Consider the following 16500-nt stretch of genomic DNA (forward strand, 5'->3'; position numbering starts at 1 on the left):
CTGCCGGCCCTTCCTGGCTCCTTTTGGCATTTGGCTTTCCCCTGACCACTCCAGTGCTCGGGAGAAAAGAGCCCGCTGGCTTATTGAGTCCATGCCTCCACTTAACTTGCTGTGCAGCCCAGGACGTTTTCTGAGCCTCCCTTGACCCTTGTATAAAATGACCAGAGCCAATGCTCCCCAGGGACCTGCTACGAAGATAGTTTGTGCTTCTAGGCGGGTGAAAGAGGCACAACCTTCCTCTGCCTTTGCAACCGCTTCCTCTGGGGTATAGGGACAGGTGAAGTTCAACTGTTGCAAACTGGAGTTTTATTTGTCCTGCACGAGGCTTTTTAAATGGAGAAATTTCACATTAAGGAAATTACAGACTTCTGGCTTCTCTTGAAAAGCTTAGAAGGGGGCCCACAGTCCCTCCTATCCACAGCGGCTTCATTGCCCTACAGTAACCCTCTGGTTATTTTGGTCATTTTGCTTTACTTGATTTTGCACTGCCTCCGGCCAGATACCAGAATTGCAATCCCTGGATTAATGGGGGTTCCTGGAGGTGTTCCCCTCCATGGCCACCAGGGGGCAGGGCAGACCTGTGGCGGTGCTGGCTTCAGGCCTGTACCAGGCAGAGCTGAGGGAGCGGATGGCAGTACCTCCCTCCAAGGCCCTAAAGAGGGCCTGGCAGGACACAGGCTGGGGCTGGGAACCCTGCCCCGGTGGGATGCTCAGGAGGCTGCCCTTCCAGGTGATCGTGTACGAAATGGAGAACTTCCAGGGCAAGCGGTGCGAGCTCTCGGCCGAGTGCCCCAACCTGACAGAAAGCCTGCTGGAGAAGGTGGGCTCCATCCAAGTGGAGTCGGGGCCGTGAGTACCTGCACCCCCAGCCCCTCCTCACAGCCCTGAGCCCTCTGGAAGTCGGGAGGTCCAGGATCAAGCTCTAGATCTGCTGTGGGGCCTTAGGCAACTCCCTTCCCATCTCTGGCCTCAGTTTTCCCACCTGTAAGATAAGAGCATGGAACTGTGATTTTCTTGGAGTCCTTCTAACTCTCCATCTCTGAGGTCAGTAGCAGGGCACTGCGGAGAGAGAACAGAGAAAGACACCCAGCACCTAGCTCAGTGCCTACTAGTGGGATTTAATAGTTTTAATAGTTTTAATAATGATGATAATATCTAAATTCTAATGTGCTTTTTATATCATTGAATCCCTCTTGACAGATGAAGAAACTGAGGCGAAAGTGGTCACGTGTCCTGTGCATGTCCACATGGCAAGCAGGAGTCCCAGCTGGACCCTGAATTCTTCAGGTGGAAAGTCCAGGCTCTGGTACTACCCACTTGGGTGATCCTGGGCAAGGTGCTTCACCCTCTTGGCCTCTATTTTCTCATCTGTCAAATAGGATAATAAGGGTACATACTTCAGAGAGAGTTTTTGTGAAAGTGAGTGGAAGGATGCACATAAATAATTACAACATAGGGCTTCCCTGGTGGCGCAGTGGTTGAGAGTCCGCCTGCCGATGCAGGGGACGTGGGTTCGTGCCCCGGTCCGGGAGGATCCCACATGCCGCGGAGCGGCTGGGCCCGTGAGCCATGGCCGCTGAGCCTGTGCGTCCGGAGCCTGTGCTCCGCAACGGTAGAGGCCACAGCAGTGAGAGGCCCACGTACCGAAAAAAAAAAAAAAATTACAATATAATAGTCATAATAGTCCTAACAATATAATAGTAAGAAGAAGAAAAATAAGAGGAGGAGGGGGAGGGGCAGGAGAAGGAGGAAAAGGAGGAGATGTCTATGGAATACTTACCGTGTGCCAGGCATTGCATTTAAAATGTTTCTGAGAGACTTCCCTGTTGGCGCAGTGGTTAAGAATCCGCCTGCCAATGCAGGGGACACGGGCTCGAGCCCTGGTCTGGGAAGATCCCACATGCCGCGGAGCAACTAAGCCCGTGCACCACAACGACCAAGCCTGCTCTCTAGAGCCCGCGAGCCACAACTATGGAGCCCGCGCTCCTAGAACCCGTGCTCTGCAACAAGAGAAGCCACCGCAATGAGAAGCCCACATACCGCAGTGAAGAGTAGCCCCCACTCGCTGCAACTAGAGAAAAGCCCGCGTGCAGCAATGAAGACCCAATGCAGCCAAAAAATTAAATTAAATAAATAAAAATAAAATAAAGAATAAAATAAAATGTTTCTGAGCAGCCTACACAGAGGCTGCACATAAAATAGATTCTCAAGACTCTTCCCCAGGATGGTTTTCTGACTCAGAGTCTCAACTCCCAGTATGTTCCAGCAGCTCCCTCAATACCAGGACTGGGGCTCAGTAGTAGCGCTGGAGGGAAGGTGCAGGGTCAAAAGTCAGCAGCTCTTGGGCACCCCCCTCACTAGTCTTGGGTCCTCCCGCAGGGCAGCAGAGGCGACCCAGGCCTCTTTCCTCCTGCAGGTGGCTGGCATTTGAGCGCAGGGCCTTCCGCGGGGAGCAGTATGTCCTGGAGAAGGGGGATTATCCTCGCTGGGACGCGTGGTCCAACAGCCACCGCGGTGACAGCCTCCTGTCCCTCCGGCCTCTGCAAATTGTGAGTATAACGCCTAGAAGCAGGACGTGCCTGGAGCTCGTGAGGCAAGCTCCTTCCACAAGCTCAGCCGAGGGCTTGGCTGGCATTCTACGTGAATAATTCTGTCCTCCTGCCACCCTCTCTGTGCCTCGCTGTCCCTATCTGCTAAATGACGGAGTTTTTAACCAGACCTGAAAGGCCCCTCTTGGTTTCACGGCTCTCTGGCTCTAAAATGCCTAAGGAGACCAGCTCTGGGGGTGGACGTTATTTGACTTAATTCTTTCCTGGAGCCTCCCTGCCCCCTGTTCTGGGCATGGGAGCAGCCGGTTCACCCCGTGGTCTTTGCCCCCAGGATGGTCCGGATCACAAGCTGCATCTCTTTGAGAACCCAGCTTTCGGCGGCCGCAAGATGGAGATAGTGGACGATGACGTGCCCAGCCTCTGGGCTCACGGCTTCCAGGACCGTGTGGCGAGCGTCCGGGCCATCAACGGGACGTAAGGGACCTGATCCCACTCTTGCCCCTGCCCTGTCCTCCAGTTGGCATGCCTCTGGCTCCACACAGAATCTTTGTTCACAATTTCCTACACAGCTGACGTTTCCTGCTCCTTCAGGCCTGGAGGCCCTTCACTCAAGTCAGTGTGTCTACACCAACCGTGCTCAAAGCCCCATTCAAGATCCCCCATGAGGCGAATGTCCAATTGCTTGCATTCCTGTACCGTTGGATATCCAGGAAGCCTTGACTTATAGACAGTTTTATCTTTTTTTTTAACCAAGTGAAGTCTGTCCCCCTTACCTGTCTCCATCAAAATCTTCACTCCTTTTCTGAACATCCCTAGGCCCTTGAACTCAGATATTTTTTTCCTTTTCGCAATCTTTGTCCTTCTTACCAGGGAACCCAGCCTGTAGGTAGGCGTGGCTTGAGTAGTACATAGGAGAGCAGGCTCATCACCTCCCTCCTTCTAGGCTTGATATCTCTGTTAATACAATCTTAGGATCACCATCCCTTTGTCCAGGTGACTGTGTCTCACTTGCAGGCTTGTGATCTGGGGTTGGGCCTTGAAAGGTGCCACCTCTACCTGATAATAATGTATTCAACAACTTTTTACTAAGTTATCACCTATGGTCAGGGTATGGGGGCAACAAGAACTATACAATTCCTCCCTCAAGAATTTCACAGTCTTATAGGGAGACAGACAAGGAAATAGTATTCGCAGTTCGTTGTGATCAGAATTGTGATGGGGGATGTACAGGGGCTCTGAGGGTCCTGATGAGGCACTTCAGCCTGGGGGTGTCAGGAAGGGCTTTCTGGAGGAGGAGATATCTGAATTGATATGTAAAGGATACTAATGAAAGAGGAGATGAAATAAGGTTGAGGCAAGGACAAGCATTCCAGGCAGAAGGAACAGCATGTGTAAAGGCTCAGAGACATGCAGGTTCAGGGAGAATAGAATAAGACAGGCTGGAGTGTGGGGTATAAAGAAGGAATGAGAGATGAGGCTAGAGATGCTACGTGAAGAATCTTGTGGGCAGGATTAGGAGTTTGAGTTCATCCCGAGGGCACTGGGGAGCCAGGGAGGGATTTAAGCAGGTGGAGGGCACGATCAAACGCTGGTTTTAAAAGACTTGGTCTGGCCGGAGGCAAGAGATTGGACACTTACCACCCTCACCCCGACCTTGGTCTCCCTGCAGGTGGGTTGGCTATGAGTTCCCCGGCTACCGCGGCCGCCAGTACGTGTTTGAGCGGGGTGAGTACCGCCACTGGAACGAGTGGGACGCCAACCAGCCCCAGCTGCAGTCTGTGCGCCGTATCCGCGACCAGAAGTGGCACAAGCGGGGCTGCTTCCTCAGCAGCTGAAGGGCGCCCAGGCCCCAGTGGCCCAGGCCCACCCAAGGGGGCAGCAAGGGCAAGAAGAGGCGGCTCCAGGGCCGGGGTGAGGGCCTGTCTGGCCACCCTTCCCCGGAATCTGCTCAATAAAGCCTGGGGCCGGTCCCCCACCTGCCATGTTCCTCCGTGTCACTTTCTGAGGGGGCTGGGCCCCAGGTAGAGCCCAGGGGAGGGGCAGGATGAAGGAGGCTGGGGCTTGAGGGTTCTGAGAGCCCCAAGGGAGGGCTGTGAGCTGCGCTTCCATTTGAGGCAGAACCACATGCGCATCCTGCCCCGATTTTGTGTCTGTCTGCCTGTGTCTCCATCTGTCAGTCCGTCCATCCATCCATCCATCCTTCTCGTCTTCCTTCCATATTTCTATGTTTTCTTCTGTCCATTGATTTATCCATCCCTCCTTCTACCCACCCATCTTTCTACCCATTCTTTCAATTCTTCCTTCTATCCTCCCATCAACCCATCCATCCATCCATCTTACATCCCTCCCTCCCTCTGTCCATCCCTCCATCTCTCCCTCCCTCCCTCCATCCATCCATCCATCCACTCATCCGTCCATCCATCTACCCATCCAGCCCTCCCATCCATCCATCCTTGCATCAGTCCTTTCGCCCATTAATCCATCCTTCCTTCCTTTCTCCCATCCACCTGTCCATCATTCCCCCTCCATCTCTCCTTCAGTCTCTATTTTCACTAACTTATTCCACAAGTGCCAGGCCCTGTTCAAGGCCTGAGGTCACAGCAGTGAACAAAGCAGAGTCCCGCCCACACAGAGCTCACCTTCTAGGAGAGACAGAACGTAAATGAACAGGTAAAGTTTGAATATAATGTCAGGAGGTGGGAAGGGCTAAGGACAAGGAAGCGAGATACAAGGATGCAGAGTGATGGGGTCGCGGTCAGAGAACTCTGAGGAGGTGACATTTGACCTCAGACCTGAATGACCCATGAGAACATTCCAGGCGGAGGAAGAACAGGCTTGAAGGTCAGGCTGGAGTGCGGCTGAGTGATGGAGACACAGCAAGGAGGGTTAAGTAAGAGATGGGGAGGGGGTCAGAGAGGGCGTGCGGTCGGCATTTAGGACTCCACAGACTCTGGGAAAGTCTGACTCTTCTCCCGGGGGCGGGAGCCACGGAGAGTTTGAACGAGGCGAGACATGGTCTGTCTTTGGGTTTAATAGGAGCGCTCTGGCTGTGGCGCAGAGCAGAGACGGTGGGACCAAGGGGGAAGCAGGGAGACCGGTTGGGGAGCTCCTGCAGAGATCCGGGCGAGCCGTGATGCTATGGTGCCCCTGACCCACTCTCTTCCACGCATTGGTGACTGTCGCCCTGCCCAGAGATCTGCAGCTTCGGCTCAAGGGCTAAGCCCCCATCCCACCCACCAGCCCTGAGCCTCAGTGGCTTCCTCCAGCCCAAGGGGGGACACCGTGGCTGTGCACATGAGTCTCCTCTGCCGCCCGCTCCCCGCCCCCCTCCCCGCCATGGGAATAGGAGGGACTGTCCCGTCTGACAGTCAGGCCACAGCTGGCCTCCGGGGCTCACCCCTCCCATCTCCAGGAGCCAATTCCGACCTTGCTCCCCTGTTGCCCCTGCAGCCCGTTCCAGCCTCCCGCAGCCTCCCCACGGCTAAAGGCCGCTGGTATGGGGGAGGCCTGGGAGCGCCCCAGGAAGACATTGAATAAAATGGGGCGATTTTCAGTTACTTCAGCCTGTGTGCTTAAAAAAATATGCACAGCTGAGAAATCACCTCGAATTATTCCTACATTGGTGTGTAGGGCAGAGCTGGGGTGGGTGAGGGCACCCAGCAAGGAGGCAGGTGGAAGGCAGGGGTTGACTCCCTGGATGTAGGCACGGCAGCACCCACCCCTCGTCACCCCTTCCTCCCACCAGCACCCACTCCTTCCTCCCTGTCACAGAGAGAGGCCTTGTTGTGCTTTATCCATCAGTGCTCACTGAACACCAGACCCAGTGCTAGGGCTTTTTATTCATCATCATCTCGTTGAATCCTAACGAAGACCTTGGAAGGCACAGTTATTCATCCTATTCAACAGATGAGGAAACCGAGGCTCAGAGAGGCCATATCACCTTCCCAGGGCCACACAGACAGGAAGTGGTAGAGCCGAGGTTTGAACCCTGTATTTTGATGCTAGAACATCTGTTTCTGAGCCCTACACGCTCTGATGTATCCATCCGGGGCAGAGAAACATCACAGAAAAGGAAACAACGGTTGCCACAGCAACAATTTTAACAAGAATAATAGTAGTCACTGCTCTCCAGCCCCTACTGTCACCGAGTCCACTACTGCTTTATAGAATCAGCTCTCATCTGTGATGGGTGATCATGACCTCCATGTGCAGAGAGGGATACTGAGGCCCAGGGTGTTGAAGTAAATTGTCCCAAGTGCCACCACATTTAAGTGGTGGGACCAGAACTCAAGTTCGTGTCCATCTCCAGAGCTCAGGTCGCCCTGCCCACCAGCTGTTGATGCTGTAGCTGAACCTTCTCTGCTGCTGCAGCTGCTGTCCGTGAAGGTGGCGGCTGTTTATTGAGCACCTGCTGTGTTCTAGGTTTTGGGCAAGAGGTGTCCATGCCTGGTCTCAGTTTACACCAGGAAGGCCCCTGGCAGGCTCCAGGGTTATGGGTCAGTGGAGGCAAGGACGCCAACGCAGTACTGGGGACAGTGCCCCCTCCCCTCCCTCTCTCGGGCCAGACTTGGTCGCAGGCACTGCAGCTGGGTTAACTCTAGAGGTGGAGTTCAGCTGGACCCCATATTCAGGACAGACCCTGTCCAAAGCCTGAAACCCATAATAACCATCTGTGTCAAGGAGAGCTTGCTCTCTGCAAGTATTCCCATGCATTATCCCGTTCAACCCCACTAAAGGCCTCGGAAGCACAGAGAGGGGCAGCCAACTCTGAAGGTCACACAGCCAGGGAGCAGCAGACCTGGGATTTGACCCCAGGCCTGCATAACCCCAAAAGGCTGCTCTTAACTCCAACTTAGACTTAAATTTCCACCTAACACAGGGGCAGAGCCTGAGAGGGACAGTGAAGCAAAGGCATCCCTCAGTGACAAAAGGTCAAGGTTCAGGGCCAGGAAGTCAGTTTACTTAATTGAGAGGCTTTGTAGACTAATGGTTAGAGGCAGTACACCTGAGATGGGCTTTTTTTTTTTTAACATCTTTATTGGAGTATAATTGCTTTACAATGGTGTGTTAGTTTCTGCTTTATAACAAAGTGAATCAGCTATACATATACATATATCCCCATATCTCTTCCCTCTTGCGTCTCCCTCTGAGATGGGCTTTTGATCCACATCACCCAGGTTTCTTTCCAGGCTCCACCACTTACTGTGTGCCTTTGGGCAAGTCACTTAACCTCTCTGTGCCTCCGTCACCTCGTCTGTAACATGAAGTTAATAACACTATCTAGGTTGTTTTGAGTATTAGCGTAAGATTAATGGCAGAAAGGGATGAGAACAACAGATAAAGTGTGGGCTCTAGAAATATTCATCCTCATCCTCATCATCATTAGAAATGATGATCCTAGGGCTTCCCTGGTGGCGCAGTGGTTGAGAGTCCGCCTGCCGATGCAGGGGACACGGGTTCGTGCCCTGGTCCGGGAAGATCCCACATGCCGCGGAGCGGCTGGGCCCGTGAGCCATGGCCGCTGAGCCTGCGCGTCTGGAGCCTGTGCTCCGCAGCGGGAGAGGCCACAGCAGTGAGAGGCACGCATACCGCAAAAAAAAAAAAAAAAAAAGAAAGAAATGATGACCCTAGATATGGGCTCCGTGGTTGTATGAAGCAGAGAGACTTGCCAGTTAGTAATGGGGGGGGTCATCCTGAGGCTGCCAGCGCAAGCAAGAAAATAAGGAACCCAGGCTCCGTGGCCAGGCTTGGGGAGTCCAAGCTGTGACAAGGCTTCACAGGGAGAATGGGACCCGGGGGGTGAGCAGGGCTCATGGAGACAGGACTGCAGCCCCAGGACCCCTGGGAGCTGGGCGGCGGACTCTGTGGGCATCCTCCTAGGGGTCCACCATTAGGGAGCCTCAGCAAATGCATCCCCCCCCACCTGCTTCTCCTGGGGTCCTCCTGCCACTTCCTGCTGCCAGCGGCCCCCTCTCCCCAGCCTTCACCCTGGATGTCTTTTATCTGCTCCTGGATGGTAGCAGATGCTATGTATTTTCCCATATACCTTAGAACCTGAAATGGTGGTGTGTGGGGGCCACTTCCAGCTGCCGGCACCTGCATGCTTGTGTGCCGGCGGGCAGGTGGCATTCTGGAGAATTAATGCCTACTAGGAGCAGCCCTCATCCGATAGCTAACAGAAATTAGTGTATAAATACCCCAGCTCCCTACCCTCGGGTGGGAACTTGACCAAGCATTCCTCCCTATTTTGGAAAGAATCATGGCACCTGCGGCGATGTTGCCTGCAGTGTTTGCATCACCAATAAATCACCTCTGGGCCAATCCGCATGTCTGGCTTTATTATATTTAAGAAGATTCTTCATGGGCATATGAAAATGTCAAGCACACATTCAGTTCAATATTAACTTTTTTTTTTTTTTGCGGTACGTGGGCCTCTCACTGTTGTGGCCCCTCCCGCTGCGGAGCACAGGCTCCGGACGCGCAGGCTCGGCGGCCATGGCCCACGGGCCCAGCCGCTTTGTGGCATGTGGGATCTTCCCGTACCGGGGCACGAACCCGCACCCCCTGCATCGGCAGGCGGACTCTCAACCACTGCGCCACCAGGGAAGCCCCAATATTAACTTCTTACCCAAACTTGTCCACTGTAAGTAGCACAAATACCTAACTCCTTGTTTACATCATTCTGGTATAACTGTGTCCAAACCTTTATCTATTGAGATACATATTATTACACATTTTATTTTATTTATTCTTATATATTATAGTTAGGACATTTTATTATGAATTTATTCTGAAAGTATGTACATAGGTGAGTTATAGTTTCAATTTTATTTCAGGAAAGGGCTGTCACACAATAATTGTCATGAGAAGGGAGTGTCGGTGCTGAAAGGGGTCAAGTTCTCGACTTGGTGGCCTCCGAGGCTCCTTGTAGCTCCGGCTCCTTTGTATCTAAGGATCAAACTGTGTTTGGGGACACCAAGGCCTGTACTCTTCGTAACATCAAGAAGGTGATTTCAACTAAAAATAGAGTTACCATATGATTCAGCAATCCCACTCTTGGGCATATATCCAAACAAAACTCTAATCCAAAAAGATACATGCATCCCTGTGTCCATAGCAGCACTATTCACAATAGCCAAGACATGGAAACAACCTAAATGTCCATTGACAGATGAATGGATAAAGATGATGGGGTACATATATACAGTGGAATACTACTCAGCCATAAAAAACCCCAAAACAATGCCACTTGCAGCAACATGGATGCAATTAGAGATTATCATACTAAGTGAAGTCAGCAAGAGAAAGACAAATACCATATATCACTCATATGTGGAATCTAAAATATGAAACAAATGAACCTATCTGTGAAATAGAAAGACTCACGGACGTAGAGAACAGACTTGTGGTTGTGGGGGGGGGGGGGATGGGGGAGGGAAGGTTTAGCAGTTTGGGATTAGCAGCTGCGAACTATTGTATACAGAATGGATAAACAACAAGGTCCCACTGTACAGCACAGAGAACTATATTCAGTATCCTGTGGTAAACCATAATGGAAAAGAATATTTAAAAAAAGAATGTATACATGTATAACTGAATCACTTTGCTGTAAAGCAGAAATTAACACCACATAGTAAATCACCTATATTTCAATAAAAAAAAAAAATCTTAGAAAAAGAAGAAGGTGATTTCAGACTTTTAGCTTCCAGAACTATGAGACAATACATTGCTGGAAGTCTTTTTGTGACATTATATTTATTGTGGTAAAATAATCATAACATAAAATTTACCGTTTTAACCACTTTTAAGTATACAGTTCAGTGGCGTTAAATACATTTACAGTCTTGTGCAATCATCACCGCCATCCATTTCCAGAAGTGTTTTTCATCTGGCCGAACTGAAACTCTGTACTCATTAGACCATAATTCCCGCGTCCCCCCTCCCTCCAGACCCCAGCAACCACTATTCTACTCTCTGTCTCTAAACTTAACTGTACTAAGAATCTCCTAGAAGTGGAATCATACAGTATTTGTCCTCTTGTGTCTGGCTTCTGTCACTTAGCAAAATGTCTTCAGGTTTCATTCAGGTTGTAGCCTGTGTCAGAATTTCCCTCCCTTTAAGGCTGAATGATATTCCATCGTAAGGATAGAACACATTTCGTTGATCCATTCATCTGTCAGTGAACATCTGGGCTGTGTCCACTTTTTGGCCATCGTGAGTAATGCTACTGTGAACATAGGTGTACAAATACCTGCTGGAGTCCCTGGTGTATTCCCAGAAGTAGAATTGCTGGATCATGTGGGAATTCTATGCTTAATTTTTTCAGGAACCGCCATACTATTTCCCATAGAGGCTGTACCATTTCATCCCCAAATTCTGTTGTTTCGAGCCACTAGTTTGGGGCCCTTGGTTACGGCAGTCCCTGCTATGTGTCAGGCACTGGGCTTTGGGGATATGATGGTGTACGATCAGGCCACTCAAGGTGGCTGTTCTCTTGCTCTCTGTACGGGGTCCCCTGCTGGACCAGCCCCTGCTTCATCTGCACCTGCTCACGTGACCGTACCTGCCCCCACCCCCCAGCCCCCAGCAAGTGATTGTCCTAATCCTTAGCCCAGAGCGGCTCCACCTGCTAGTTTATTAAAGGGAAACACCTGGCCTCGTATGCTCATTAACCTGAGGGCCGTGAGGGGCGTGCCCAAGCTGCTGGTTTCCCGGGTAACTGATGAGCCCACGTGATGGCGGTTCCCCGTATAAATGGCAGCCTCCCTCCCCCTCCCAACCCGGGGTAAAGAGTGCCGCCATGTTCTGCTCGCTGTCTGCTGCGCCTGGCGGGGTGTCGTCCCAGGACCCTTTGCTTCGGATGTGTAAGGTCCCGTGTCCAGTGACCGTTGATGTACCAGGCTCAAGGCTGGGCAATTACAAGGCTCACAGGCCCGCGGGTGCAGCCCAACAGTTGGCCGGCCAACCAGGAGGCCGAGGAAACTCCCGTGAGCGCCGAGCTGCGGGAACGGAAAGTTGCGGGGGGTGATCCCGAGGCGGCCGTCCACTAGCACGCGGGGCCCTGTGGCGGCTGGCCACCACCAGAGCCGCCTTCCTCTTCCTTACATTGAGGATGCCCTGTTCAACTCAGAGTCTCTTTCCAGTTTAGAAGTAGCAGCTCCACCCTCGGGGTTCATCTGACTGCACGAGGATGGCTGGTGAATACGGAGGAAACACAAGGACCTGGGTTATCCATCAGATACTTGGGTGTTATCTGGACGGGTAAGACAAGCCTACCCCGAAACAGCACCCCTACGCAATTACAGACACAGGCTTTAGGGATATTAACTCAGGGACAGCCTTGTGAATTGGACGCGGCCAGTTACCCAGAGGGGTTTGGTTAGGGGCTGTGGCAATGGCAGAATAATAAGAGAACCCTTGGGTTTCTGGGCCCAGCTATGGGAGGGGGCAGAGCAACGATATAGGGGGATGGGACCACAGCTACAGGCCGTCTACAACGCGTTACCACAGGTGGGAGCTGACCCAAGTCATCGAGCGTCACAACCACTCTTCAGGGTCTAGAACAGCTGTGCGTGACCTACAGGACCCCCGTGGGCATGGATAGCCACCAAGGACCATGCAGCCCAGGGATGGGCTGATAAGAATGCCGGACACTCGCTTTTCCACCTGCCTTGCTACCCCACCACTGCGGGGCTATGACGGGACCACTTGAACGATTGAGAGGGGAGCTCGCTCTCAACACGTGGACCAGGAGGCTGACTCGAGCCCTGAGAAATATCCCTGAGCGTCCCCGGACCATCATCCCAGCGCCTACGCCGTGTTAACCTAGAGGCAACTAGTCCACACTAGCTCAGCTGTTGACACCGAGGGACCAAAGGACCGTTGCCAAGCACCTGTCGGGACAGCATCTCGCTTTTGGCCTTGCCGCAGGGTCTACCCCCGGGGAACAGTTATAAAGTGGCCTGGGACTGGCAGGTAAGTCCAGGTGGTTTGTGTCTGCCGCTTCGTGGGGAACAGCATTAGAAAGGGGCTTACAGATTTCCTGTCTTCTCCCCGACCCCGCCTAAGGCCGCTACGGTAATTACCCTGGGCCCCTCCTGGAGAAAGGCGCCATTATATTAACCCGGTGGCCTGTTGTTTAACCGCCTCTTCAGTATTCAGCGCCGGCTGTGGGGACCGAGGGTGGACGGGGGTGTGGCCTGCAGGCAGGTGGGTTGTCTCAGTGCCGTGACTGTTTGTATTTTGCTCGATGGTCGTGATAGTCCCCGTCTTGCGCCTGTTGAAGCTTACGTTTCGACCCTAGTCTGAGTGGAGGGAATCTGTTCTCAGACTGGGCGGCAGTGGTGGCCTCACTGCGAGATGAGTCTGGTTGCCGTTGTGGTCCTCCGCTGGACTTACGTGAAAAGCTGACCCGACAGCACCTGGCTTCCTTGTCATGCTCCTTAGCTGCTGGTGTCTAGATGGCATTTGTGGTGTTTGGTTGCAGTGCGCCCCGGCCTGACCCCAGGGATATCGGGGAAGTGGGGTGGACCCGGATTGCAAGGGTTGTGCAGGGGATGTAGGGGTGGAGAGTAGGGTCAGGCCCCTCAAGATGGATGTTCTCTTGCTCTGTGTCCGTCCCCTGTTCGACCAGCCCCTGCTTCACTCACATGACCACCCAACCCTCTTCATTAGTCCCTGGTTATTGAGGAGCCCACCTGACGTCATTTCCCCCTATAAAGGGCAGCCTCCTTCTTCCCTGAGTAGCTGGAGAATTCGGCCATGTCTGGTCAGCCATTGGCCGCACATGGTGAGGTGTCGCTCCAGAAGCGTTTATGTCCAATATCCTCTGTCCAATAAACCACTGATGTCTCTGTCGCTGTCTCTGGGCTCTTTCTTTGGTCTCAAGCCTGGGAAACTACAAGGCTCACAGGCTTGCGGGTGCAGCCCAACAGGTGGTGAACCAGGCAGACAATGGCCCTTCCCTCGAGATGCTTATCTTGTATTTGGAATGACAGCAGATAAATGAGTAACATGATGTCAGGTGGTGAGAAGTGCAACAGAGAGACACAGCGTGCCCAGGGGGCTGGGGTGCGTGTGTGTGTGTGTGTGTGTGTGTGTGTGGTGTGTGGTGTGTGTGTGTGTGTGTGTGTGTTGGGGGCATGGAAGGCGGGGGCAAGCAAGTCCCCTCACTCAAACCCAGTTTCCAAACCCCTGTGCTGTCCCCTCTCTGCTGCCTGACCTTGGATTCAGTCAGGACACAGGCTGTCTACAGGGAGGATGTGCAAACTGGAGGAATGCCAGTTAAGGCCAAATGCCCATGAGGCAGCGATGAGGCCGGCAGGAGGGATGTGAGAGGTTTCTCCACACCATGGGGCCCAAGGATCCTAAGGGCACCCCCCTGAGGAACAGTGAGTGCTGGGACAGTCAGAGGCCTTCAGGATGAAGATTCCTCTCCTCAGCCCTGCAAGATCAGGCCTCTTCCCACCTTGGCCGCCCAGCCCAGGCCCTGCCCCACCACAGCCCACCCTGTAGCTGCATTAACCTGTTTGCAGGTCTTCTTACCGCGACATTGCCTTGTACCTGGTCCCCTTCCCTTTGGAACCCTCCTCCCAACCCGTTTTCCCAGGAGAATGTCTCCTCATCCCTGAGGACTTGGACTCTTCCCAGGAGCCTTCCTGGGTGGTCCCCTCCCTGGCACTACCCCTTAGAGCAGCGCTTGGCACCGAGCGCATGCCTGATCAATATTTGTGGAATGCGTGGGTGGATGGAGGGATGCTGGACCCTGCCAAACCACCTTCCTGTCCTTGTTTTTTTTTCACCAGAGCCGCTGAGATTTGCCTCTGTCTGCCTCCCCCAGGGCTCAACTGACCACATCAGTGAACCCAGCATGCCCCTGGTCCTGGCAGCTGGACGGCTGATGCATGCAAAGCGGGCATCTCCTTGCTCAACCGCCTGACCACCCTGGCGCAGCCGAATCTGAAAGCTGATGACATTATTGTGCAGAAACACAATGTCTGTGGGCATTTGCTGACCTGGGCTTTGGTGCGGGCTTAATCCAGCATTCTCGCCCCGCTTTCCACAGGGACGCAGCGGTCACCCGCCTTGGCACCGGCACTGCTGGGGAAGGTATAAATGCCACCTCCCGCCGGCCGGCTCCACGGGCACTCTTGGGCTGGTGTCACTGGTAAGAATGCCTCTATTGCTTGTCTTGCCTTTTTCTCTCCTCCTCCTCCCTGATGGAAAGTGTGGGAGACCTGGGTTCAAATCCAGAGGCTATCACTTTCTGACAGGGTGACTTGGGGCAAAGACCTCAAGGTGCTGAGCCTCGGTTTTCCTTTCTGTTAAATGGGAAGGGGGTCATAAGACATCCTTGGCTGTGGGGCTCAGAGATGCATAGGTGAGTGGCCTAGCACGGTGCCTGGCACAGTGTGTATTTTGGTGATGCTCTTCATTAGTATTAAACAGTCCATCAGCATCCTCGTTTTGCCGGTGGAGGAGAATATAGCTGAGGGTTTGCAGGTGGAAGGAGTGAAACCACGGAAGGTTCAGCTTCATTTCTAGGGCCGTGAGTCAGCTCTCTCCATATCCACAAACGCTCCCGGGCACCGGCTCTGTGTCCCGCCTTGGGACAGCTAGGAAGCAGCCCCCCTCTCGGGGAGCTCCCAGCAACAGGTGACTCCAAAGGCACTAAAACTGGGTGGAAAGGACCCTAATAATGCCATAACTGGTGCCGTGTACTGAGCACGAGTGGGTTCCGGGACGGGTGCCAAGTGCTTGAGCTTTTCTGTGTTCTATGATTGGATCATCACAACCTGTTCATAGCTATGACCAGGCACCATCCTGTCCCCATTTTACAGAACAGGAAATTGAGGCACAGAGGGGATGACCTTCCCAGGGCCTTGATGCTGGTACGCAGCGGAGGAAGCGCCTGAGTTGAACCACCTGAGCTTAATCTTTAGTCTGAGGATGGTGCTGGGGCTGTAATGTGGCATCTTGGGCACAGTGACAGACCCAGAGGGCTGGTTTCTTAGGGGAGAAGGGCAGGTTTGGCTCCCAACCTGCTTTAGTTGAATGTCCTCTTTTGGGGGAACATCCTGGCCTGGCCTCTGGTGTGGAAGGAGCTTCTGGAAGCCGGATGTTATCTCTGGAGAAGGAGACAGGTTTCCCCTCTACACTGGGAAAACACAGGCTCTGTTCTCTGCCCATCCTGTGGGAAGGGAGAAGAAACTGACACACTTCCAGGTTTTCTGACGTTCTTGGCTGCTAAGAAATTCTCCCCGCTGCTGACCACAGTGCCTGAACTTCCATAATACTCACGTCGTTGCTTTCTTGTGGCAGGAGTTCCATCACAGCCTTGTGTACTATTTGGGTGGTGGAGGGGAGGATATGGCCAATGGTGGAAAGGAGCATTCTGGGTACTGGATGTGGGGGGGGGCAGGAGTCAAGGAGGAAGTTGGGGATGAGCGGCGGGGGCCCAGGGGACTTCGTGAGATGGCAGATTGGGAGCTAAAACCCGGCCAGGCACAGCCAGTGCGTGGGGTTTGTCTGCCCACATTATTTTCTTTGAATCAAGAAATTTCTGCGTAATATCAATCGATGCATAAGAAATTTATGCATAATAGCATCAATTATCTGGGGCCAAATGGGTCCCCACTCACACTCTAGTGTCTCACTTTATTTTTTAGTAGAACTCATTTCTCTGTCCCCCCTCGGAGCCGGCCTGGACACAAAGAAGCGAAGCTAAGGATGGACGTTCAGGCAGCCGCTGGCCGTCCGCACTGCCCTAGGACAACCTGAAATCAGGGAGACAGAAAACAGGACGTGGGGCTGGAGTGATGTGGCCCCGGGACACGGTGCCGCCACCACCCTGTCCCCCCCAGTGAGGGAACCGAGGGCCCAGAGAGAGGTCCTCACTGCTGCTTCCCCCATGCCTTGCCTTCCAGGTCATTCCTGCACCGGACCGCCCACC

General features: G+C 53.2%; 1 protein-coding gene across 1 annotated transcript; it reads left to right on the plus strand.

The window, feature by feature from the left end:
* The first annotated feature begins 553 nt into the window (after positions 1-553).
* Positions 554-4515, plus strand: CRYBB3 (crystallin beta B3). The gene is made up of 4 exons (XM_060029416.1): positions 554-849; positions 2417-2549; positions 2881-3023; positions 4219-4515. Exons 1-4 carry the CDS (start codon positions 554-556, stop codon positions 4382-4384), a joined length of 738 nt encoding a protein of 245 aa, XP_059885399.1. The 3' UTR covers positions 4385-4515.
* The last annotated feature ends 11985 nt before the right edge of the window (positions 4516-16500 follow it).

This window comes from Delphinus delphis, chromosome 13 (genome assembly GCF_949987515.2).
Source record: "Delphinus delphis chromosome 13, mDelDel1.2, whole genome shotgun sequence".
Classification (NCBI taxonomy): domain Eukaryota; kingdom Metazoa; phylum Chordata; class Mammalia; order Artiodactyla; family Delphinidae; genus Delphinus; species Delphinus delphis.

Excerpts from the sequence above, each read along its gene's own strand:
- CRYBB3 (XM_060029416.1), top strand. The coding sequence starts at position 554 with ATGGCCACCAGGGGGCAGGGCAGACCTGTGGCGGTGCTGGCTTCAGGC. Across the intron at positions 850-2,416 it reads ATCCAAGTGGAGTCGGGGCC|GTGGCTGGCATTTGAGCGCA; the intron begins GTGAGTACCTGC and ends TTCCTCCTGCAG. Across the intron at positions 2,550-2,880 it reads CCCTCCGGCCTCTGCAAATT|GATGGTCCGGATCACAAGCT; the intron begins GTGAGTATAACG and ends CTTTGCCCCCAG.